At 39.0% G+C, this 26841-nt stretch overlaps 2 protein-coding genes across 2 annotated transcripts in view; one reads left to right on the top strand and one right to left on the bottom strand.

Annotated features, from left to right (window-relative positions):
• The window catches only part of sbb (scribbler), an 85484-nt gene that overhangs the window by 27211 nt on the left and 31432 nt on the right, over positions 1-26841 (top strand). The gene's annotated exons all lie outside the window — the stretch shown is intronic.
• Positions 19950-20210, bottom strand: Tango8 (Transport and Golgi organization 8). Its single transcript, XM_017159312.3, is given in 2 exon segments — positions 19950-20072; positions 20074-20210. Coding segments are annotated over 2 exon segments (144 nt in total). The 5' UTR covers positions 20145-20210; the 3' UTR covers positions 19950-19999.

The raw sequence follows: 26841 nt of genomic DNA, 5'->3' as shown, positions 1-26841 counted from the left end.
TGCACCTATTTAATTAATTATTTTAATTGCAGCGAATAATGGCGGCACTTAATCAATAATATGAGTTGCGGGGCTCTCGCTGCTTAGACTACTTAATGACGGGCACTTTGTTCGCTCCCCAGACATTTGGTCACCGTGCAATTTGCATAAATTAACAAAGCCAACCGACCGCACTATTCCGCTTTTTACTTCGCCCTCGAGGCCCCCTTGACGCCTATTTTGCCCACTTCTATTGATAGAGATTCTGCCACCTGGCCAAGGCATTTGCGACTGTGCCAAAAGCACTCACATTGTAGTTGTGCTTAAAGGGGGTTAAAATACCCTATGAATACATTCAATGTTTTATTTTTGAGATTTTACTAAGGAGACTTTGAAAGGGTTTATTAAAAGGGAGATACAAAATATATACGCCGTATACATTCTAATATAATATATATTTTTTGTGAACGCTTTGTCTTGCTGTGCCTTATAATTCCCAACCTGTTCTAGATGCAAATCGAACTCAAGCAAGCTTGATTATTGCACTTTTGCGCCATTTGCTCTAAATTCGTTTCCGCAAGCTGAGTTCATTGGAAGTCGGCCTCTGCTGTATCACTTTGCATACCGTCCAGTGCCAAAATATTTCGCCCCAAGCCAAAAAGTGCGGCCCAGCTCTCAGACTTGAGTCTCGAGTGGCTTCCAATTGCCAAATCGGTTTTAGGGAGCAACTATATTTCGGTGAACAAAGCGAGTGGTTGGCATGGGGCATACATATTTTTTTATTTTCTCTGGGGGACCCCGTTTCAAGTGGCTGCTGCCCGTCGTCTGCGCTCTATAATTAAATTGCCAAAGTGCTGGCAGCAGTTTTAGGTTTATTTTTTCTTTCTTTTTTTCATTTTGGCACTTGGTGTTGCTCAATTTAGCAACAACGACGACGGCGGCGGGCAAACAACAACAATTGAACTTTGCCGCCCACACCCGCGCCCACCCACAATTATTGTCAGCTACAATTTGCATTCGTTGGCATAATTTAGTCGGCCAAAAACCAAGTGAAAAAAAGAGAATACGTTTTTCTTTGCGCATGCAAAATGTTTGGGCTGCCACTTTTCAGGCGGGGCGATATCGGGGGCGTGGCCGTTGTCAAATGCAAACAATTAGATAAATTGCTTTATTTGAAGCTATTCAAATGAACCAAAGCGAACCGAAGCCGAAGCCAAGGCACGTTTATTAACCTTTTGAACTCATTTGAGGCGAAGCTCATCAATTCAATGAGCGGCGAATACAGCGAGGAAGATGAATCTCTCTGGGTCCCGGGGCAAAATGATGATGGTTGGTAATGGTGAGAGGAGGTTTGGTTGTGGTGGGGAGTACGAAAACTGTAGAACAGCGAAATGTTTGAAATCTGTGGGTATTTATATGTTAACTCTGACTTTTGAGTATGTTACGAATATAAAACACTCTCAAAGTGGGTAATGTATTCTAAAATAGGGTAATTTTTTTTTTCAGTTTTAAAAAAAATTAGTTTAGTCTTACATTTTTTTTAACCTATGAATTTTACTACATAGGTGTTGGGTATTAAATCTTGGTTAATTACATCGTAAAGGGGTTAATAACTAATGAATTGTAATTATACAAATTAAGTGTCATTAGTAGATTTTATTTACACCTTCAGATTTGATGTTTCTGAAAGGCTTTTTCCTCCACCTTCTTGCTTCTAATTATATAAATTAAGCATCATTAGTAGATGAATTTTATGAGAATGTTTACTTGTTGATTTTTTTTAATACAGGGTATTTGGAACTTCGTTGCTTACTATTCTGCCCTTGCCAAAGTTCTGGCTGATATTTTTTCTCTGTTGTTTTGTTATATCAACTCTCTGAAGCCCAACCCAAACCAACTCGACTCTACTTCGACTTCAACTCCAACTCAGACTCCGGCTTTTATTTTAGCTTTAGCTTGGACTCGGGGGCTCTGGACGACAGGCGGCGGCTCTTTTGCCTTTGCCTTTCGCTGCCATCGTCATCAGCCTCATCACGAAATGGGGAGTGGGATTTGCGGGGAAAGGGGAGTGGGGAGCGAGGAGTACAGATGGAGCTGGAGGTTGAGGGCTGCAACTGGGGACAGGCAAATGGGCGGCAGTTTGAAACATTTTTCATTTGGCTGGCTGCCTCTGCGCTGTGGAGCCTCTGTTTTCGCCCCGCAATCACCGCATTTTTCCCTCCATTCAACTGACAATGGAAAAACCACAAGTTTTATTATTATTTTTTTTCTTCTTTTCTTTTCATGTCTCTCTTTTGGTTGTTGGTTGGTTGGCTGTTCGTTTGGATGGTCCAACTCAACTCTTAAATATTTTCTGTTCTGTTGCCGCTTCTGTAGCTCTGCTTCTCTTCGTTCTTATTTTATTTCCGGTCATTAAAAGTCAATCTCGAGAGGTCTCGTAAATGACATTGTCGCCGCTTTCAGTCGGCTAATTGAAGCTACTTGAGGGGAAGTCCCTTTGGGTGGAGTGCAGATGGAGATGGAGGAGCAGAGGAGGTGGAAAGGCGCCAAACGGGGTTCCATTTAATTAAGTTATTCGAAGCTGTTTGCCTCCGCTAATCTCTTCTTCTGCTCCTCATCATCATCATCATCGTGGGTCCGGTGGTTGTTTAGTTGGGACCCAAAACATGACTGGCCATTCCTCGCTGATTGATGGCCCGGGAGGCAGAAACAGTTAGTGGTTCTGGCCGGAGAAATGGTGAAAAGTGTGGGCTTTATGTGGCGTGGAAGTGTGATTAGAAAGTTGCCACTCTGTTTAACCTCTGACCGAACATAAAAGTCATTAGGAGCTTAGAAACCGGGAAACAAAATCTTTAAAAGTACATGAAGTTATTATAGGCTATTTAAAGAGTTCTTAATTCAGGATTCCATATAAGAAGTAAATATTATGTTATAAAAAAATATGTGATAGTATTCAATATTGAAAACATTTTTCTCTTAAACTTATAATCTCAAGCTTTTAGTTCTAGGAAACTCAAAAAGAATCATTGCTTCAATTTGGGGATTAGCATTTCTTCGCTTCGCTGAATCACAAAATCGTCGAGTTCAGAGAATCAAGTAGCTAAAACCAGAAGCTCTGTCGAAACCCAAGCAAAACCGGTTTCATAAAACATTTTTAGTAGCTACTAAATCAGTTTTTATGGAGTTTTGTAAAGAAGAAATTTTAGTATTTCTTTGCTTGTTGTTTGTGTGGCAGATTAAGTTGCATTGAAGGAGCCATTTGCTATCTTTTTTGTTTTCTTGTCTTTGGCAGTTTTGCAATTGTGTTGCCAATCACAGATGGTTGTTATTTCTGTTTGCACATTTGTCGCACGATCCCCTCCCTCTCCCCATTCCCCATTCACATCACCATGCCCCTGAAACAACTTACCCATTCAATTGTCATTGCGAATGTCAATAAATTATTTATGCGTCACATTAATTGCCTCTGCGTGTCTGTATATGTGGTTATTGTGGACAACCCCCTCCCCTTTCTCGCTGTGCATATTTTGCGACATTAAATTGAATTTTATTGTTTTAAATTGCGACTTTAATATATACCAATATACGTATAAACCATATGACATTTGCTGAATTTATCTTAATGCTCTCTTCTCTCTCTTTGCAGGTGAGTGCCAATTAGTGCCGAAAAGAGTTACGAAAACAAAACAAATTAAGTTCGAGTAAGTTCAGTTTTTCACACTGCTTCAGAGGGGCGGGCCATTTTTAATTAAAAAACTTTTGTAATTAAAATTATTTTCACTCGCAAAACTTGGCTGAGCAACTAAAATGGCAAAATTGCACACCAACTAATATGCATAATTATTCTGTTAGTGTGGGTCTGTGGTGTGTCTGTGCGTGTGTGTGTTTGATAATTTAGTAAAACTATTTTATGTGGGGTGCTGCTTTCCAACCTTTTGACACCGCAACTTTGTTTATATACCCAGTGAATGAAATAAATGAAGAGCATGCCAGGCTAAAATTACAGCTTATATCGCCTGCATTAAATCAAATTAGCTGTTTTTATTAGCGGGGTATCGTAGAGTGCAATCCCTCGGTTATTTCCTTACCACTTGTCTATGGTTTTGTTTGGCATTAATGAAAGCAAACCACCACCCACTATATATATATAGTATTTTCCCTCCATCAGTCAAACACATAAAACTTTCAAAACCACAACTCTCTCACACACATACACATGCTTGGCTTGGTTGGATACACAAACAGAACCGCAAAAACTCTGCGAAAACCAAAACCGTAAATAAAAATAAAATAAACGGAAAATATTCCTCATTTCGGGGGTTTTGTTTTTACTATTTGCGGTATTTTCCATTCCAAAGAATATGTAATGAAAGTGTGTGCATTTCATTCTGTTCTCTTCTATTTGTTCTGTATGCTGTCGCAAAAGTGTTAAAGAGTTTGTTTCATTAGACATTAAATCCACTTTAGTGAATAAAAAAGTTGGTTTGGATCTACTCATATTCTCGAATTTTTATTTAATATTTATATAAATACTTTTAAAAAGGAATTAAAATAATACTTTTCAATGCTCCGATTTCGTTGTGGGTGATATTAAAAGCTTTATAAGCCAATTTGTGGTTCTTTAGTTGGGGTTCTCCGGCCAATAAAAGCCACATATAACTGCTGTTTTTTTTGTCCTCTTTTGGTAAAGTCAATTCCGGCGCAAAAAGTTTTGACACCGTTGGCATACAGAAATTTTTCGTTGATCTCTCAAAGCAGAAGTAATAAAAATTCAAATAAAAGAAAAATAAACTGAATACGAAATTTCATGGCCCATACTGAATCTCACCCCCAAGCACATGCTTTTTGCTTTCTTTCCTTTTCTTTTTTTTTTATTTTTGTTTGGGCCATAAAATTTATGACAGTTTGCACATTTGGCATACGAAAATGAAATACACTCCAAAATGAGAAACAAACCGACACATGCACGTCGGATAAAACTGTCGGAATTACGTGTGAAAAATGTGTCCGACAAAAATAAAAGCAAAGTCGAAATAAAAATCGTAAAAAATCCGACAGCGCGTAATTTCAATGGAAAAATGTTCGAGTGTCTGATTGTGTTTCGGGTAAAGTCAAAGCAAAGCAAGCCCCACCCACTTACCCGCTGGCTAAATGCAAACACACTTTTAATTAATAAACAAACAAGTTAATTTGTTTTATTATTTCCCCATGGAAAGAGGGGCGAATGTTCAAGAGATTTTCGAGCACTTGAAAATCGATTTAACTTTGTGGCTGGCCGAGAACAAGACCCCTCACTCTGCGTTCCCTGCTCATAATTAATGGCCACCAATGCTGAGCTATGTCGACAGCAGCGAGATGAACAATTTCTAAAAATATCTACAATTTTAAATACTTTTCGAGCACAGGATGGGGGAAGAAAAGCTCTACGCAAGAAATACCCTGACTTTTTAATTTAATAGAACTATAAAATCTATTAAAACTTATATTGCGATTGTTTTATACCCAAAATAAAAATGGAAATGAAGCGATGATTAATTTAATATTATCTGGTATCAATTTTGATATGGTAAAACCATAAGCGCTGAAACTTACCATGCGCATATCAATTTTATCTAGGCGTGCTCTTTTTGAGTTTAGTAGTTTTTTCAAATTGATTAACTTAAAAAACAAGTAGACACCTGTGCATTGTACTTACACAAAGTACTTGAGTTTTGTGTGCAGGGTATTTCTCGTTTGCTGACATGTTCAATGCGGCGTATGCGTAATATTTTGTTTTCTTTTCTCCTTGTTGTTGCTGCTGCTGAAAAATTGCTAAGGCAAATAAATATTCAGCAAGGCGCTTCGAGGCAATAAATGTTTTCTGTTTTGTTGAATTTATCATAGCCATATATACTATACGTAGATGGATCTATTGTGTGCACGCATATACATATATATTCCGATGTATACATACATATGTAGACATGCCTATATCTTGTGAGTTATTGCATTTCGAGGCCAAATATTTTTAAATAAAATTATAATTTTATTACTATAAAATGCGGCGAGAAATTGTTTTGTATTCGCTTTGGTACAAATTGCCAAAATCCGCATTTTATTGTCTTGTTCGTTGGCCTTTTAATTTATTTAAATTTAAATCTATTTCGCCTTCTGGTGCTCAATAAAAAATGTATTTATAAATTCGTATTGTTTGTTTTGGCTTGCCTTTGGTTTTGAAGACAAAAAGTGCGACGACGAGAACGAGTTGAACTGAACGATAAATTAAAATCACATGAAAATCTGTGTTCAGTTCCGTCGGTCTTTCTTTCTCTCTTTATCTGAAATTCCGAACATTTTCGCCTGTGGCACATTTGCATACCACACTTGACACTTGTCTGCGTTGGCGGTGGTCGGTTTTCGGTGGGCGTGGCACCGCAGGAACAGCTGTAGTTTTATTTCATCCATCCGTATTGCCATAGCAAAGTGACGTGACGTTCTCGGAAGCATCATCGAAATGAGGCAAGTTTTTAGAGGAAACAACAAACTTTTGACAAGCCAAACATTTATCAATGCCAGCAGAAATTTGTTTGACTCTTTTTGGATCGCCGGAGGATTTTGGGAGGGTTAAGGAGGGATTTATAACATACTTGAAAACTGACCTTCTGTTGACATTTTAAAAGGAAAGTTTTCATCATTTATTATTTCGGTTAGGTATCTTCTTGGCAGCGTTTCCAGGAATTAGTTTAAGTTTGGTAAAAATTTGCAATGGAACTTCCTACGAAGTTAACCAGTTTTCTGAGTGTTGTTTAACTTTGAAGGGATTCACTTAAGTTCTGACACTTTGTTCTCAAAAATAACAAAATAAAAATCTACTGTTAAATAAATGACACAATTAAATGAATAACTAGTAATATTCTAGTTAGCCAGTTCCCAAGAGAACTCACAGAAATTCCCAGTAAATACAGAGGCACCTTATACAATTTCTGTTTATTTTGTAATTGCAGAGAACTATTGCCAATAAAAGGAAACTTTCGGAAACAGCTGAATCTGAAAAAGAAGGAAACGTGGTGGGTGGGTAGTTAAATTGCGAGCAGTAAACTTTTACACAAGACACATGCCAAGGAAATCTAGAAAATGTCCCTTCTTACACAACCATACCCTGTATGTGTAGTTTTTCCTGGGCATACTATGACTTTGAAACTTGTTGGGAGTTCAAAGAGGTTTTTAGCATGTTTTAATTCCCAGTTCCCATAGTTGAAGATTTTTAATTGCTGCTCCGGGAAGAATGGAATATACTTTTAAAGTGTTTATTCTACCTGGGGCATCCAACTGGTCGAATCTCCAAGTTTATTTCCACATCCTTTCTTTCACCGCCTCCCGCTCGCTTTCTCGTTATTATTTTCCTCTTTCTCTCGGCACGAAAAACTTTTCCCTTGAGTTCACTTAACTACTTCCTTCTGCCTGGCAACACAAACTGAAGCGCACTTCAATTCAATTTCGTATGCCAACTTGGACTATCCTCTGCTCTTCGTTTTTCCTCCCATTTTCCCTGACATTTTCCCCACGTTTTCCCGTTTCGTAGCCCCAGCTCCCCGCCTCCGAACCCTTTTCCTTAAGCCTTTCGAGCGAAATCAGTGCAAAGAGTGGGCGGCTGGGCTGCTGGGCGGTGAATGCAGTCTAGTGGAATGGTTTTCCATGGATGCAGGAAAATTTCTGCCATTTTCCCTCTAGTGTTTTACAGTTGCCCTTTTTCGCCCGACGGGAAGTGGGGAATTCCATCTTCGCTTTGCAATTTCCCTTCGAGTTATCCAAACGTTGGCACACAGCCCAAAACGACTGGAGTGACATTGTTGACTCTGTCCGCATTTGTCGCAGTGTGCTGCTGTTGTCGCCCACACTTTTCCCACTTTTCCCATTTGGCTCCTTCGCAGCAGCAGAAGAACTTCGTTTCCCACCCCGAGATGTTGCTGCTTAATTTGATTTTCACAAGTTGCTTTTGCTTTTGCTGTTGGTATTGCTGTTTCTACTACTGCCTCTTGATTTACATATATTTAATCGTGGCTGCAGCGGCAAAAGTTTCGCTTGTGGGCGTCAACTGATTCGAAAGTGGCAGTAGTCACAGTGGCCAAAGTAAAAGGCAACGCTGTTTCCCAAGCTGCTGATGAGCGTTGCCGGGGAAACAGCTCCACCAGACCTTCATTATGGCCAAGAAGCAGCCAAGGGGGCGCTAAAACTTGCAAAACTTTGACTAGAATACTTTGTCACAGCATGTGAGTGAGTGTGTTGGCTCCTTCAGTTGAACATGAGAAAAAGGGAAAGGAGTGCAAAATGTATTCATATGCACGACAGTTTTGTATGCTAAGAAGCCTGGGCAACCAAACAAACAGCAACAAGCTAAAGTTGCTTTACTTTGTATAACCATTCCATCTACATTTTAAGTAGAAACTAAATAAAAAATTATAGAAAAAATATATAAAATATTAAATAAATATTTTTAAAGATTTTAAACAATTTATTAGCTATGACACTAAATTTAAAATACATGGCTAGAAGAAATATTAGGCTTTAATATGTTGTTAAACAACTTCGCTTTAAAAGTTAGTGAAGTGAAATTTGCAAAGGCTTTTTGTCGAGTGTTTTTGTGTGCCTGCATTATCACACACCCAACCCATGTAGAGACAAAGGATTTGTACGCATTATCCTGAGGACTTTTGCATAAAACCCCCATTTATCTCCGCCTTTCTCTCCCACTGAAAATCCCTGTTGAGGCAGCCAGACAGGCAGGCGTATGTGTAGCCGTCTCTCTTCCTTTATCTCCAGCCGCCGCCTCTCTGTTGAATTATTCAGCTTAGTTCAGTTTGCTTTTAATTAACAAAATGCTAATACCGAATTACGTAGACCTGACGAAAAAAAGACGCCAACTTTTGCACAGTTGGCAATTTAATCTATTAGAAGTCACAGAGTGAGAGAGAGTGAGAAAAATAAATAAACTAAACTCAAGTATCAAATATTGGGTTTGGGAAATGTCCCATTCCGTTTCTCCTTATGCCGAGTTCCATTTACCCTCGTTCTTTGGCCCCCTGGAAATTGCTTTCAGCTAATTTGAGTTCAACATGCAATGGATATATGCTATACTATACCATACCATATGTACGTATGAATTTCGTTGCCATCGGGGTTGTTTGGTTTTCGGATCTGTATGGGTGATGGAAAACCACAGAAAAGGGTTAAAAGGGGGTGATGGAAAGTAAGTTATAACTGAAATAACAATAAAAATAACATTTGTTTCGGGCTCTAGGAAGTTGGGCACGTGCTTTGGTTTTTATCGTGGAGTGCGAGAGGTTTCCTCTATAGAGGGTGGCTGAAGTGGCAAGTGAGTGGGGAGGGGGTTCGGGGTTAAACACAATTGTCGGCACTCGTCACGTTTCATTTTGTGCGTTCACGCGTGCACTCATACCACGTGCTTGAAAAAAAAATTGTATTTCATTTTATTTTCCTAGCCAAACTTAAATCATAACTTCAAGTTGTGTTTAATGGAGAGATATGGTATGTTTGTATTTGCCTTAAGGATAATAAAAGAGGCAGCCCTTTGGGATTGCTTATATTATTTAGGTTAGGTTATAAGGTTCGAAAGGGAAATATTTTTATTGCATACAAAAATAGGTTTAGATTACATGATATATGTACGTTTTAGATACTTTATCCATTTTCCATATATACAAAGTTTAATTATTTTAAAATATTTTTCCATGAAAACGAAAATTTAAGCTGCTAACAAACCTAGAAAAAAAATTTGTCATATGTCAGAGCAGCGGCAATGTCCACAAATCGAAAAGTGAAGGGAAAGCGGGGCAAACAACGCCGCACACGCCCACCTAAACAAAAGCCGCCCCCTCCACGCTACGCCCCCTTTTTGGGCGCCCCCTTTTTCCCCTTTGGCCTGTGGACAAAACAGGAGCAACAAAAACAATAATAAAGCCAACAGCAAATGCCTCTTTGTTGTTGTCACTGCGACAAAATAAACGTCAGGGTGGGATTTTCCCCGGCCACGGGGGTTGGGTTTCAGTTGGTTTTAGTTTGGGTTTGGGCATGGGCTTGGGTTCAGGTTTGGGGTTCGTGTCCTCACACAGGAAGCGACACACAAGCTGGCAGGATATTTTATATTTGTGCGCCATGTGTGTGTGCGCCAGGGACAGCCATTGTAAATTCCAGCTGCCTTTTCCTCCTTTCCAAACGGATATGCCATGTACGAGCAGGAAAAAAAGGAGAAAAAAAAACAACAACAAGGATTCTATGTGTATATGTCCTGGAGCAGAGCGCACAGGATATGCCCTGCCTGTGGTTTGTCCCTCCTCCTCCCCCTTTTGTCGCCTGCACACGGTTCGTATACGTAATGCCTGATAAAATGCGAAATGCGCGAATAAAACGAGTTTCCCTGTGAGCCAACTCAAGCGGCAAATCAGCTTTAATGGGTGCTCACTCTTAGCCGGCTTTAATTAGGCGCACGAATGAATGTGTGCTGTGTGCATATTGCAAATTAACAATAAACAATTTTTAATTCAATTTCAATGTGGGCGGTGGCGAAAAACCAAGGGGACCATTCGGTTGGGGTCATCATTAATTTAAGTGCCACGCCCAATGTTTCATTTTCTGCCTTGTGTGTGTTTGGGGGTGGATTGGGGCGGATTGTGTTGTGTCCCTGCTTTCCAACTCAATTAATTTGCTCCCTTTTTGCTTTTAGTACTTTTGCGTTGTTACTTTAATTAGTGAGCCTCTTTGCTCATTTCTTTTTCCTTCTTTTTTCGGCCTAATGAAACAACCGAAATCATTTCCTACACCGCTGCTTTTCCTCTCCCATTTTCTTTGCAAACTAATTGACATATGGTAATGATGACGTTGATAATGATCACGATGTTGGTGGGGATGATAACGATAATGACGCAGAGGGTGTGAATGTTGCAACCTGTATTTACCAGCTAATGATAGACCCGCACAACCTACGTGAAATTCAACTTGAACTTGAACCCAGTAAATTGGAATACGTTTAGGGGTTAAGGGAACTGATTAAACTGCCGGGAAAGCGGAGAAAATTGATTCCACAACCAAGTGTTGTGTAGTTGAAGAGGAAGTGAATGGTATACGACTATTACAAAGATTAAGGGTTTGGAAAAAAGACTAATGGTAGTTTTCAAGATCTGTTTTATAATTAATACCAAATATAATTCTGATGAGTATTTACAACTAATGGCTTTTATATAGCTAGAAACATATTTAACAATCTTTAATTGCTAGAGAGAATCGCATAAACGGTGGTCATTATTTTTTTCACCATTCAGTCAAATGTTCTTCTGGTCTTGCGCCGCATTAAATTCAGTTTTTTCCCTCTTTCCCACCAATTGGCAGCTTGTTTCTGTTGTTTTGGCCCTGCTTTGGTTTTTTTTCGCAATCGTTTTTGCTTTATTTTTGCAAATCGCCTGCCAAACACGCCTCCCCAGAAACACCCAAACCCCAACGATTCGCCCCGTTTTTCAAAAGTGAACAGCTCGAGCAAAGCTCGCACGCGATTTTAATGACACGGCACTTAAAATTTAATCGAGCAAACTGCATTGCTTCGATATGAGAGGACCGTATAAACACATACGTGTAAACCCTTCCCCCATTTCCTTCCATTCGGCATTGATTATTGTTTTCGTGCATATTTGATTTGTTGCTTGATTTTGCATTTTGCATTTTTCATTTTGTTTTTGCTGCTGTTGTTTCTGCAACGTTAATTGCACACAATGCAAACAAGCTGACCATTACGATAAGTTTTTGTTTTACCCTGCCAATTTCAAAGGATATTTATTATTTTATTAAAAATGTTTTAAAAGAAATATTACATTTAGCGTTGTAAAAAAATTGCTAGAGGGAAATGTACTTTTTATTGAATTTTTCTTGTAAGCTTGAACTAAAATTGAATTGTTCTTTTGTCATTAAATAATACATTTTAACAGAAATTTTCATTGAACTCAATTTGTTATTATTTTATTATTACTATAAAGTTTCGGTCGTATTAATATAAATGTTAAGCCTTTTTTTGTGTGCATTATTTATGCAAAATTATAATGAGCTTACAATAATGGAATAATGAAATCACACTCGTACTTTTTACTGACCTCTCTGTTGTTGTTGTTGTGCGGTGAGTACACTGACCAATGCATAAGGTCGAAATTTCCACACGCAATGGACAGAAACCGCAGGCAGGACGACGGAGGCGTGGCATTCCGCCCACAAATTGAGGTGATACACGCGGCGGTGGTGGCCAACAAACAACCATGCCACCAGCAACTTGTTCATTTGAATAAAGCAAATTAAATACAAAAAAAATCAAATGGGAAAACAGTAAACTCGGGAATTTTCCTACATTGGCGCCTATTGTTTAAACAGCATTTGCATTGATGATTAACAACAACTGGCATTTCATTTAACAAATTTATTGTAGTTTTTTTTGTTGTTTCGGTTGCTGTTGCATTTCATGCACCGTGAAGCATGAAACAGCTCGCGAACAGCAACATGAAAATTAACAGCAAACAGAAAAAGAGAATAAAATAACGGAAAAAACAGCAACAGAGGGAAAACGCCGCCCAGGGGCATTCATAAATTTCAATTGTGCACTTTTCTTTTGTGGATTGTGGTTATTGAAATGCTTGACATTAATTAACAGCAAATAAATAAAATTACGCCCCTGCCGTGAATGAACTCTTGCAATAATTGTACAAGTATTTTTACTCTATCAGGCGAAAAACGATAATTACACATCATCATGACGTTTGAGAAGACTTGCCAAAAATTCTTATCCCCCTCCACCGCACATAAATCATTCGTTCCTCGGTGGGAAATTGGCAAAGAGCCCAAAGAGATGTGCTCGAGTTTTGAACGCCCCTTGACAGGTTTACCCCGAATTATATATGCAAAAAATATATTCATCCATTTAGAATTTTTCGTATGAATGCTCGGCTCTTGATGGCGCATTAATGCCAGTAAATCTTTGGAGCGTTTACATTATTGTATCGAAGGATTACGTGATTGAGGCCGAGTGTTGATTTTCCACCCACAAACCGCGTTTGATCTTCTCTGCGGGAAGTGACGATTGAAAAGCGCTTTTCCCACCAGCTGCTATTTGTTTTCATTTTCGTTTTGCAGCACAGCAAATGAAAATTGCGAGAATTCCCATTCGATTATTTATTTATTATAAACAAAACGACGACAAGAACGGAAAAAACTGTGAGGAAAAACAAAATCCGAAACGGAAGCGGGCACAGTTTATATTTTGCTCCCTGGATTTCAATAATAAATGAATAACTGCATTGAAATTCGAATTGAAATGTGTTGCCAGAGAAATGCAAATTCGTTGTGCTTTTATTTTCTATTTGTCATTTCTCATTAGCCTAATCGAACACAGAATCATTTGTCAATCTAATGCCGGGGGCTGTTGTGGGTTAATTAAGGAAAAGGGGTTGTCTATCAGTGGACTGAGGTGTGGAGTCTCCAACCTGATAATAATAGGGTCTGGCTTATTGAGTTTCAATTACTGCCGTTTGCGCTGGCGTGGAGCTTTCGGACCTGCCCTAACAAGCACCTCAGCAAGGTGGGGAAAAGCAGCTGGCGATGGTCGCGTGACTCACGAACAATGAAAAAAAAAAACATTAAATTCTTTACAAAAATTGTCCAATAATAAAAAAAAAAAAAACAATTTTATTTTGAAACAAATTTTTTGTTGCCTCCTTTTTGATTACCTAATTTCCTTCTAATTTTTGACCCGAGGAGGGACTAACTTCACCGGAACTTTAATCACTTATCTCAACCTAATTACCTAACCAAAAAGCCAACGATCAATTGGGCAATGTTTTAAGATAGTTGGCCAGTGTGAAAACCAAAAGTGCCAGGAAAACCAGTCACGTACAGCTTGTAATCACGCACACACCTCTGGCCCCCAGGTTTTGTAGATGCCTTTTACATATCTGATATCCCGCCAAACGGAGAGCTTGGGCCGGTGTGTCTGCCCATTCATTGCCATGTTTGCCCACGTCGTCGTCGCCAGTCGTAAAATGCAAATTGCATGCAATCAACGCGTTTTTCGTTTAATTATTATGAGAATTTTTTTGCTGTTTTTTTTTTTTTTGCTGGCACGGAACGTGCCAAGTGCCATTCGCATACACAACAACAGCAGCAACAAAAACAACTTGATCCGCCCGGCGGATTTCAGATACAGTGTTGTACGGGTATTATCGGCCTTTGTCTGGGCCGCCCGGGGGCAGCCATTTTCAATTAAATTACCAGGCGTTGGGCGCAAATTGCGGTAGTTCGCCAGCATTTTGCTGATCTATGCTGGGTATGTACTATGTGCGAAATAAAATTCCACTCTAATTAATTTACATTATTTATTGGTTTCGCAATACTACACCTCCAATTGGGGGGATCACTAATTAATTTAATGCTCCCTGCTGCTTTGCGCCACGTGATCTACATGCAAGTCGGACGAAATTTGTAAATTGTGCGAACATTAACTTAAATTTAGACTTCATTCAAAACTGACAGAATCGTTTTATTTTCCATTTCACTCGCTGACTTTGCTTTAATTTATCGCGCTTTTTGGCCAAGAGACATTGAACTCGAAAGTGTGTGAAGGCATTTTATTTGTTTGTTTCTGTTTCGGTTTCTGTTTCTGTTTAAGGCGTGGGCGGCCGACAACGAAATGCAAATGTTGGCTAAATAAATGAGTGGGGAAATATGTTAATTGGAACATTGACAGCTAAGTGATTTTCTCGTTAATTCCGATGAACAAATTTCAGGGGTTTAAAATGAGCAAAGGTAGCAAAAAAAGAGAAGAAATTTTTAGCGAAACAATTCATTTATTGAGCGTATTATATAAATAAAAAGTAAATAAATAACGACAGCAGTACTAAATAAGATTAGAAAATGTATATTATCATTAAATCTTGAAAACGTATAGGAATTCAGAGTTTAAAGCGTATTTTAAACTTAACATGCGGACGAGAATTCGATCATCTTATAACATGAAAAGCTTTGAATCAACATTGTTTGTATTTTTTTGACAAAGCTCCATCAATGGAGATGGGTAAAAACAAGTTAAATAAAACTATTTCAACCAAATCAGGGTATCTCACACACAACACAACCAAGCGACTTCTGTAGAGCTCTTCAGGAAAAAGCGCCAAGAATTTTCCATAAAAAGGCATTCTCAATTTGGTTTCGGAATTCTCATACTTCACGATACGTGACTGGGAGTTGTAATCTGCAGGAAGGAGCGAAAACCACATAACACGCACACCACTCGGATGGAGAATAATATTTGAATTGCAAAATGGAGTGGACAAAACACAAATATAATTTGTGCAGTATATGCAAAATTGATTAGATTGGGTGCGGTTTGGCCTGGAACAATGTTCGCTTTATGGAAAATTGAAATTAGTTGACTCCATCTCCTCCTCTCTCTCGTTGCACAGGAATACACACAGGCCCGACACGTTAAATGGCATGCATAATTAAATTATCGAGTGGGTGAACTGTGGACAAAATGGGGTCGAGGCAGTTGTGATAGTAGTTGTAGAAGCACCACCGAACAAATCCAGATAACAGATATAACAATGAAGGTGTTTTGCTGTCTCCAATTTTGGTCAGTTGAAACAATTCCATGTCAATGACAGGGCGTAATTAAATGGAGAGAGAGACGACCGTCCAGTCGTTGTACCATAGTGTGTTTGAAATTTAATAGAATTGCCAGAGGCAAAATACATGCGTGAGTATCTCGGTTTCTGTGTGGATTTACGACCCATTCACAACAGCCACCAACAATGGAAATTGCAATCCTGCTGCCGCTTGTCCTGTGGAAAACTGCTTGTGTATGCACATATGCAAGTCAAATAAACGTAATAATAAAATTGTTGCATACCACACTCGGTCTCTGAATATGGTATGCAAATGATATAGGGGAAGGGTTTTGGTTTTGGGGACTTTAAGGATGAGTGCATACGCATTTTCTGTATATCAATGTGTGTACTATAGAAGCGGGTATAATAAATAGCAACTTACCAAACTTAAGTAATTTAAGAAGATTTTTAAATATTATATAACTCATTGTATTCCACTAAAGTAAGCTTAACTTTTTCAATTATTAGATTGCATGTTGAGTGCTACTATTTTGGCTATAACCGTTGCAATTTGCATATTCCCCTTTGTTCAACGCTCAGCGCATGCCATTATTGAAGGGTGGAAAACACTTCAATTAGGGTTCTTTATTTGTGGGCGTTCACTGTACGTACCTGAGTTCTGTTAATCACTCCGTCGGCCCGAAAGTGAGGAAGGGAAACACAAAGCGCTAAAATAACAATTTAACAACTTGTTCAAGACGAGCAACTTTGCCTCGTCCACCTGTCATCCCGCCACCGCTGCCCTCGTACCAATCCTAACCATACTTTACCCCTCGGCTACCCGGTAAAACCGCTCAACCTCGTTATTGTCATTACCATTATATGAATGTATGCATGAACAATGCTCGGGTAATTATTGTTTTGGGGACAGACAGAGCCGATTGCGTGACTCGAGCACATTTGTTTTGTTTACGGAAAGTAATTGCAAAAGTTGTTTCAATTTTGCCCAACAGCGATAGCAGCAAGCAGGCGAGCAAGCCAACCGAAGAGGGTTAACAACAATCGCTCCTGAAAAACTAAAAACTGGGGAATGGAGCAGGCAAACAATGCATAATTGGCATCAGCTTAATGCTTTAACTTGCCAAGTGCCAGTGGCAAAAAATAAAATGCAAAATGCTACCAACCGCCCACCCGAAAAACAGCATCAAAAACGCATTTACCACGCCCACTCAAACGATGGCGCTGGGCGAAAAGTTTTTAGTTCAACGGGGGAGAAAAAAATATACAGAAAACAGAAAAAGAGGAAAACTATATGTGTACATAAAAAAATTGTAAAATAGTGAGGTGGGCGTGGGGGAGTGGCCAACGTTCTTTTTGTGCCATTTTCTTCGTTGCTTTGTTGAAATTACAATTTTCTTCTGCTATATGCTCTCTTTTTCGGCATTTTTTCCCCCGCGCTGCACATCCGGCGCAAAAAGTGCATGAAAAGCGCAAAAATGGCACAACTACTATATATCTTCTTCCTCTTCTTTATTTTTGCACTATTTTGTTGCTGCACTGTAAAGAGAAAAAGAAGAGGAGCAGCAGGGGAACAAGTCGGACAGTCGGACTGGCTTTTAGTCATTTTAGCATTTCAGCCATTCAGTCAGCGAGTCATTCGTGTGTTATCCACTTGGTTAGGGTGATCCAGTGGATTAACAGTAGCACGAATTGGAAATACACATATATTTAGGCATTCATTTTGAAATTAAGGTCACACTGCTTTATGTCACAAAGTGACCAGCTAGCAATACAAAGCTTAATCAATATGATTATATACAAATTCATTAAGCAAAATGCATTATAAACAGGCATAATTTAAATCAGTGAGCAATAACAATTTATAGTTTTTGTTTACGAGCAAATATACAAAACAATCTTTATTACTGACACACCCTAGTAGACTTTTTCAGTTTATTCCCATTCGTTCTTGCCGTCTGTATTTCCCTGTTATAAACTGCAAACCAAAAGAAAAAAAAAATAAAAATATGTTTTTCTGCCAGCGTTTTGCCCGAAAATGTTTGTGAATTATTTAAGGGGAAACCAAAGCATCCCAACTAAACAAAAAATGCAGATGGAGTAGGAAAGAGCACTTAAAATTCAACTTGCTAAATGAATTTGAGGCAGAATTTTGCCAGCCGTCAGATATTTTTCATCTTTTCATCGTTTTCATTCTGTACATTTTTGATTTTCCCATTTGGGGTTTGGGTTTATTGTGTGTGCGTCATTTTGATGGCTTTCAATTGAAAATTAAATGAAAACCATTTATTTGTTTTTCGATGAAATAAATGTGTAATATGCATACCTACTTATTAATTGGCAATTGTTATTAATTGAATGATGTTTTTGTTCTTATTGCAGGTTGGTATTTAATTACTTTGATTGGATCCAATACGTATATTATCGCTGATTTCTGTGTAAGTTACGATAATTTATTACAGAATTCTGGTTAACTCCAAGTATTGTCCTTGCTGTAATTGCAGTTTAAATTTGAAAACGAGTCGACAAATAATGAATATAATTTAATTACACATTTTGATTGAAATTTCTTCGGTATTTTACTGCCTTTTACATTTCCATTGAATGCGACTTTCACCCTGGCTGAACAAATCGGAAAAAGAAGGGACAACGAGTGAGTCATTGAGATAAATAGCCAGGGCATTTGGCAAATTGAAATCAAATCGATAGCGGCGAATCAAATTGAAGTCTCGCTGCGGCAAAATACGAAAACACGAATCAAACTTTGACTTGACTTGGCAATGGGAGAAAGAGGCAAATATCCGAAAGTGCGCCAAATGCAACTAAGCGATACATAATACCGAATACCGAAAGGAAAACAGAAATCCCCACCGAACTCCGCCGATGCCAGCCAGATAAAAGATGATTGAATGCAACTGGCTGGCGCTGACTCCCCGAAAATCCCCTGCCTTCTTGTCTGATTAACATAAATCGTGCTGGCTGCTGCTGCTGCTGGCTGCCCGACTATATCTTATTTCGATTTTTTTTATATCCTCGCCTTTGGTTTGTTTGCGTTTTATTTCGTTTTGTTTTCTTTCTCTCAAATGAACTACGGGCTTATGCAAAAGCTCAGATGGCGGCGGCAAGGCAGCAGCAGAAATTGAATGGAAGCGGGCTGAAAAATAAAAAATAAATAAAAACGAAAGGCACCACTGAAATGAAATTCAAATGGGGAAGGAGCCAGGAGCTCCAGCAGGAGTTGGATGTGGATGGGGATGTAGAGAGGTGGGCAGGAGCAACACATCAGTGCCTGCCTGCTGACTTTTATTGCAATCGCAGGTCTCGAATTTAGCGCAGTCTCCGCACTTCGAATTCAGAGGCCGAAACTTAACCCATTTTCAGCACAGCTGGTTAAAAAGTTGAAATTCTTTTATCCATTTTTTTTATTTTTTAAAAATAAAACTTTTAATGAATTTTTCAAACAAATGATCTTAACTTACTAATTAGCATGGTAACTTAATTAACTTTTTAAATAGATAAAATAATAAAATTTTCAAACTTTTCAAGTTGAAGCTGTTGGCAAACTTTAAATGACAAGTTTAACAAATGTTTCTTCTCTCTTTTTTAAAAGAAAAGTTGAGCTTCAGGCATAATATGCTACATTTTAAGAACTAAAGTAGTCAAAAATCAAGTCTGTAAAGAAGAGTTACGACCTCTTTTAATGGTTTTCCAATAAAGTTATCAGCATTATGCAAACATGACATGTTCCGCTCCGAAACTATAAGTAAAATGAAACTAGCAACAATCCAGACTTCCTTTGTCCCCGAAAATCGAATCTTTTTAAAGGCTAAAAGCAATTCAAAAATCGAAAACAGACGGGTTAAACTTTTTGCTGATGAGCATGAGAATGATGTTGCTGTCGGGCTCCTCTGGCTTTCTTCTTCCTTTCGGGTTCTCTGGGTTTTTATCTTTTTGTTCGTTTTTTATTTTGTTCCCTCGCTTCGGTTTGAACTTCATTGTTGGCTCGCTTAAAATTCCAAACAGCAAATTGCAACTGCCAACAATTTCGAGGCTATCAGTGGCATAGCATCAGGCAACCACGTCGCTGGTGGCTGCTGCTGTTGCTCCTGCTGCTGCTGTTGCTGCTGGTGGAGATGCTGATGTTGCTCCTACCACTGGCAGTAATTTTATGCAAGATGCTATCTCAACACACCTCAACACGCCTGCTGGAAGAGAGGCAGAGAGAAATGCATGTAAGCCATTTCACTGGGTTCTGCTTCTTGGCAATGTGGCTGCTGTTGCTGCTGCTGTTGCAAGTATGACAAACAGCCTGCTGCCGTCTTTTGAATGGAATTCAATTCCCATGCAGCAGGGGCAGCGGCGAAACAGCAACCCTAGACGTCTCTCACATCTCGTGCCTTTTGTCTGCCTTTTATCTGCTGATGTTGCTGCTGCTGCTGCTGCGGCACAGCAGCAATACTTGTTTAGCTCGTTTGCTGCTGTCTCCCCTGCTGATGTTGCTGCTGCAGTTATTGCCATTGTATCTTGATGCCTTTCAAGTGCCAATTGTGCGACCGCCCCGAACCTTTTTTTTATATTTTGTTTGCGAGACAAACTCATTGCTTATTTAATTTAAGGTGGGAATTTCAGCATTTCCCCCTTCTTTACTTTTGTGTCACGAGCGAATTTATTCAAATTGAGTTGATAATAGTTGCGCCACTGCAACTGCTACTGCCGCTCTGCCGCCATTCAAGTGTTAATTGTTGTCGGCACCCTCTGAGGAGATTTGCTGTGTATTTAATAAATATTTGCACAGCAACAATAGCGACTGTCAAGTTTAATCAACAATGAGAACAGCATTTGCTCTTTTATGGCCAACTCTAACTCTGGTCCGGCGTAATTCACGATTTCCTGCTGTAATTGAAAAGATACCAAGACAAGTTGCTGCTGTTGCTGCTGCTACGGCAGCAACATTTCAGCCAGCAGTCGCGGCAGTGCATTAATTATTCATGAGTTGTCGCGCAGGCGACATTGCAGCCGCAGCAACGGCAGAAACAGCAGCAACATCAGCATTAGCAGCAGCAACAACTCGGAGACAGCGGCAACATAATTATTCATGCGCGCTTATCGCCAGTAAGGTAGGCAACACCATTTTAACCACAAGCGGATTATAATTATCAACAGTTGCCATCAGAACTGACAGGCGGACAGACGGACAGTTGCTACTTGGAGGCGCAGCAGCAGCAGCAACATGTTGCTGGCGGTGCATGGGTAACGATCATGATGATGATGATGAAGCCAAAAACGCGCAGCAGCAAATATAATTACACGGCCAACAACAAGACAGACAGCTGCTTTAATTGATGTTGATTGCTATCAACAACACTGCCTCCGAGTTCTTCGCATTTTGCCGGGGTCTCTCGAGCGAGCTCCCCACTCAATTGGAATTCTTTTCAGAGGTGGAAACCTTTCCAAAATAATGAACTGTAAAGAAGGAGGAAAAAAACCACAGAAACAATGGAAAACAAAATCTTTTATTGCATGTCAGCGCGGCATTAGGAGCAATCTTGGCCAAAACAACTAAATTAGCATTACTAACTTGTGCTCGGATAATGACTAAATCGAAACGGAACCATATAAAGAGCTACGCCCACGCTATTAAATTTTAACTCTGTATAAAACATTTAAAATAATTTAAATGTTATTAAAGCCAAGAACTACTGACGATTTTAAATGACTCGTGCTGTAAATAATAGCTTGTCAAAGTATCCTAAGCTCATGTCAACACCACAGAATTAAGCTTATTAAAAAAAATCACTAAAAAGGAAATATTAGAATTATAAGCTGCTTACAAATCAATGATACAGGTTTTATTTTAGCTATTGTTTTGAGAGAGGTTAACAGTTATGGCCCTTAAATAGGATTTATTATTTAACCAATAAAAAAATGGCATAACCTTTGCCAAAGATCAAATTGAAAAACTCCACAAACACAAATGCTTAACAATTAAAATACGAACCTAAATGCAATAAAGCAGGGGCATTTAATTTAAATTAGTAGACAAGCTGCTTACGCTTTAATCATTTTTCCTTTGGGCCCTAACTTTTTTGCTTACACATTTTATTCTGGCACCCCCTTAAGTATAATGGGCCATAAATCCGATTTATAATTTAGCTGCTGCAGCTAATGTTCGCACATATATATATTTTATGCTTTAATATACACATTTATTTTCCGGACCATTTGGGTTTATTACCCCAGGCGGTTGTTAAGATATTTCGGTGGTAATTGAAACTCGTTGGCGATTGTCAAGGCAACTTTTTATTCCTCATTTTTATTTTGCCGGCTCAGCAGAGGTCCTGTGATGAATCAATCAAAACTTAATTTGCCACCGGTTTCCCTCGGTAAGCATTTAAATTTTAATTAACATTTTTGAATTGTACAAAAAGAACATTTCATTTCCCCTCTCCCTCTCTTTCACTTGGTGTATTTATCCCGTAAAAATCTCCATTCAGGCCATCTCTTTTGCTCGTGGAAATGGAGTTTTCGGAGAGTGACAGGGAGAGGGAGAGTGAGAGAAAGAGAGCGAGTGGCGGCAGCCATGTTTGTTGTATGGCGCTCACTCATTAAAGCCTGGCTGTGTGAGCGAGACAGCGACAGGCTGCTACAACTTTTGGCGCATGTTGAGCTGCGCATGCAAAAAAAGCAAAAAGGAAGAGCAAAAGGAAGGGGATTCGAATGGGAGGGGGAAGGGAAAAGGCAGGAGGTGATGGAGAAGGTGGTCGGTGAGAAGGAGGTTTTGTGGAGCCAAAAGGAGGAGCTGGGGGAACGGGAAACTTTGCGACGCCTGCTGGCTTTTAGTTTGCCTTTTAAATGTTTAAACGATTAAGTCGAATTTTAATTTGGCCGCAAAGCATAACACGACTTTACACACACACACACTTCTTGTTTTTGTTGGCTTGTGTGCGAGTGTGTTTTTTGCCCCTGGGTGCGGACCGAAAACTAACAGAAATGTAAAGCAGGCAATAAAGTGGCAACACGCTGACTTTGCCCATAAACCAACTAACCGAATCCGTTTGGGGGCGTCTCCTTCTGCCCGCGTTTTCTTGTTGCCTGTCCACTTAGAGATGGAAGTGCAGACGATAAACGATAGACATGCAAATCAGTGGGGCCAGGCCAGTGATTTATGCTCATTTGATTCAATCAACAGAAAAAGTGAGAATAAATAGAAAAAATATTTAACAAATAGTCATATTTAAATTTGGCAAACATTTATAAACAAACTTTGTAATTTATATTGTTAACTATTTTTGGAGTTAACAAACTTTTTTGTTTACTTACTTTTTTGATTTTGTTGAAAAAGTACCACCGAAAGCAAATACCCATACTTTCAGAATTCATATGGAAACAAAAGAAACTAAGAGATTGAGTATAAATATGAACAAACACAGACTTAGGGTAAATATTTGTACAACTTAAAAATGTAAATATATAGAAACAATTGGGTAAAGTTTACTTAAGGATGGAAACTTTTAATGTTTGAAAAATTCGTTTAATTTGAACATTCTGTTGACGATTACTAATAACACTGCCATTATGAACATTAAAGCTTACGAGGTAATTCCATATGTTTTTCTTATTTATTTTTCTCGAACACCTCTCTGTATTTCCTCACCAACAACCCAAGATATTCATCGGCCCCTTGGGAAGCTGAGCTGGCCAAGTGGAGGATGAATGAAATATAAACGAGTCTCTGGCCTTTAGAGTCCATCCAAGCGGGGGGAAGCTGACGAAGTGCTATAGCAGCCAAAAGATGACTCGTCTTTTTCCCTTTCTCTTTCGATCCATCTGCATCTCTGTCTGCCTCTCGCTGCCGACACTCATTAATGTTTAAAGTGTTTTATGATATGCATAATTGCTTGTACAGATAATAAAGTTTTCTGCCCGACCAGTGACCACCCCCGCTTAGCTTTCGGCCCCTTGGGTCATTTGTCCATTCACTTAATTAAAATGCAAATGGAATTCTTCAAATGGCTTGCAGTGCGGCGGGAAACCAAGGGGGAAGTAAAGTGCTGGAGAAAGAGAAACGTGCATATCTCAGGTCCCTGTGGATGACAGGTTCCCTTTTCCCCGATGTTGGGAGCCTATTTATGGGCGAGAAAAGTCGTACATGAAATGAGAAATGTAGTTCGATTGGAAAAAAATATGCTTTAAAGCATTCTTAGTTTAAAACTAAATACAATAAAATATATTTATGTCTCCTATATTATTTAATTATTTTACAATAATTTTTAAGTTCTATTGTTCTACAAATAGAAAATAGAAAATTAGCTTTACCTCTGTATACAATCGTGTACCATCAATTCTTTTTATCAGTGTACTCGTGATATTTGCGGAAGTTTTCCCCCTGTGCATTGTCTTTGTGGCTGTTGTATCTGATGGTGTTGCTACTGCTACCGAGTTTACGACGCGTGAACGGCAACAGCAACTCATCCACAAAAGAAGAGGCGACAAAATCCTCTGCTTTTTTTCTGATTCCCCTTAACAAGAGGGGAAAACGATCTTCGATGCTTCTGCATCGTCAGCTTCTTGCTTGCCTCCCTTCTTTTTTTTTTATCATTTTTGTTTTTATTGTACAAGCGTTTCCAGTGAATTTTTTGATGATATCTTTGAATGTTAACATTCAAGAAAGCGTAAAAATTGTTGCCCCTCTTCGTTTTCAGCCCTCGCCGTTGTATTCCCTCGTTTCCCCGCGTTCTGGCATTAGTTTATATATCGGCTTTATGAGGCACTTTTTACTGCTCAACCTCTGCTCTGGACCCTTATTCCTCCGTGTGTGTGTGAGTTCGTTTGAGTATTAAGTGAAATTCTTTTGTGTCGACAAGCGAAAATAAAATTCACACACTGCCGAACGTGCCGCAGAGAAAGAGGGGAGAATAAGGCATATACTGAGGGAAAAAAGGCGATTTCTTTTGATATTGAAAGTATTAAAAAGGAATTACAATATTAAATTGATTTTTGACAGAGAAGTGAAAAGGGTTTTAACCTTTAAGAATCTTTAATTCCCAGTGGATTCCGCACAGCAAATATCAAATCAAACTTGAAAAGTAATGATAAAGGATGATATCCTTGGAATACAGTTTTTCTGACTTGGAAAAGGGTTCTGTCTTTGTTAAAATATCCCAAAATTTTATGTATAAGAGATTTAAAAACAAAATTAGCAAAGTTGTCAAAAAGGGTGTTAGTACGGATTTCTTTAAAAAAGAATTGTACAAAATATTATAGAACCACATTTTTCTTACAGTGCAGATGAAAAGAGGTGGGGTGAAACCAAGTCACACAATGGTTTTTAGAGGGAAGGACGAAGGGTTGGCGGTTGTTTAACTGGCAACTGGGACTTGATGATGATGCCGCTCTGCTCCGCACCTTTCCTCACCTCTTGTCTCCTCTACCTTATATTTTTTTATTTTTACCTGGCGGGCACAATCTCTCACAATAACAACAACAAAATCGGGAAGGAAAAAAGGTGCAAAAGCAACAACAAAGGAACCGAAAACGAGCGACTGACGGAGTGAGAACAGCAACAACAACAACAGCAACAACGAAATACACCCAATGACAAGCTGCTCGGCAATTTGACATAATTTATACGTCAAATTACTGCAAATTGATGCTAAATGGCTTCAAATTGAATTGACTGGCGCAGAAGAGGCAACAACAACAGCAAATTGTATGTGAAAAAATACGAAAAAAAAGAAGCAACAACAACAACAAAATGTAGCGCCCTGGCGGCGAAAATGGCAACAACAAAAACAACTATAGAAACAACGTAGCCAACTCACCGTGTCGACAATCGCTGTTGTTGTTGCCGTGCTCACTCAAACGAAAACATTTTGAATTTTCAACGTGGGGGCATCTTGTGTTGCTGTTGCTTTTAGTGTTGCTATTGGTATTGCTTTTTCTGTTGCTGTTGCAGCTGATGTTGCTCTGGTTGCTCACGGTGTTGCTTGTGTGCCTGTTGTTGCAGTTGCCTTCGTATTTTTTCCGCTGTTGTTGCTCTGGTTCCTTATGGTGTTGCTGCTGGTGTTGTTGGTGTTGCAGTTGTTTATGTTGCACGTTGCGTTGTTGGTGCCGCTGCTGTTTCTGCCATTGTAAATGCTGTTTCTCATGTTGCTGCTATTGGAAACGAAGTTGTTGGTGTTGCTGTTGGCCAAGTTACTGTTCTTAGTGTTGCTGTTTTTGGTATTGCATCTGTGATGCTGACGTTGCTGTTGTTTTTGTTGGTCCTTCTGCTAAGTTTGTTTTCTGCCGCCCTTGATTTTGCTCTATATATTGTGGCTTCTTTCATGGACAAATAAAAAACCATTAACCACATGGCTAAAGGAATAAAACGAAGAAAAACTTGGTAAAAATGTGCTTCACGTAGAAGTAAGCGATGTAAAGTCCCTTTTCAAGGTGTGAAACGAGCAAATTTATCTTGTCAGCCAACTTTACCGACACCCTTTGGATTTAACTCAACAGATTTCTTACCTTACCTGCCAACCTCCTTTCGTAATAATAGGGCAGGGAGAAGCGAAAATTACCCAGATACTCGCAAATTGGAACCATCAAGAAAAGGAATTGTAAAGAAAATTCTATAGAAACTATTCTCAGTTTAATGATTTTCCTTACAAATCAGACGATTATTTCTCAGAATAGAGAAATTAGGTTAATTAACTATTAACAATATTCCGTATATTAAGTGTACATTTATTTAAAGCAACCCTGAACAATCTCTTAAATTTTCACTAATTCCAAATTTTCCTTTTCCTTCTCTTTGCAGGTATGCACTTTGTGTTTTTGGCTTAAATCGGGTAACTGAGAAAAGTCAGCAAATAACAGAAAACAGCTCAATTGTGGGCACTCCCACTCAACGCCTTTCACACCTCTTGAAAACGAAGCAACGCGAAAATTGTGTAGGTAAAAGGAACTAAAAAAAATTCCATTTGAGCGCGCGAAAAAGAAAGCCATGAAATGTGCAATCGCCATAAAAAAAAGTGCAACTGTCAACGGAACACAAAAAACTTTGTTGTTTACAATTTGCCGTTGTTGCAGCAGTGCGCTTGCAAAATATTGAATTCAATTTAAAGCGCAAGAGGCGTTCATAAATCTCCGACAATTGTTGCGAGCCAAGGAGCGGTAGAAAGGCCCCGCAGGGCAGGGAATCGGTGAAAGAGTTAAAGTCGGATTATGGCCA

Source organism: Drosophila takahashii, chromosome 2R (assembly GCF_030179915.1).
Source record: "Drosophila takahashii strain IR98-3 E-12201 chromosome 2R, DtakHiC1v2, whole genome shotgun sequence".
In the NCBI taxonomy this organism is placed as follows: Eukaryota; Metazoa; Arthropoda; class Insecta; order Diptera; family Drosophilidae; genus Drosophila; species Drosophila takahashii.
This window is presented reverse-complemented; position numbering and strand designations above follow the sequence as displayed.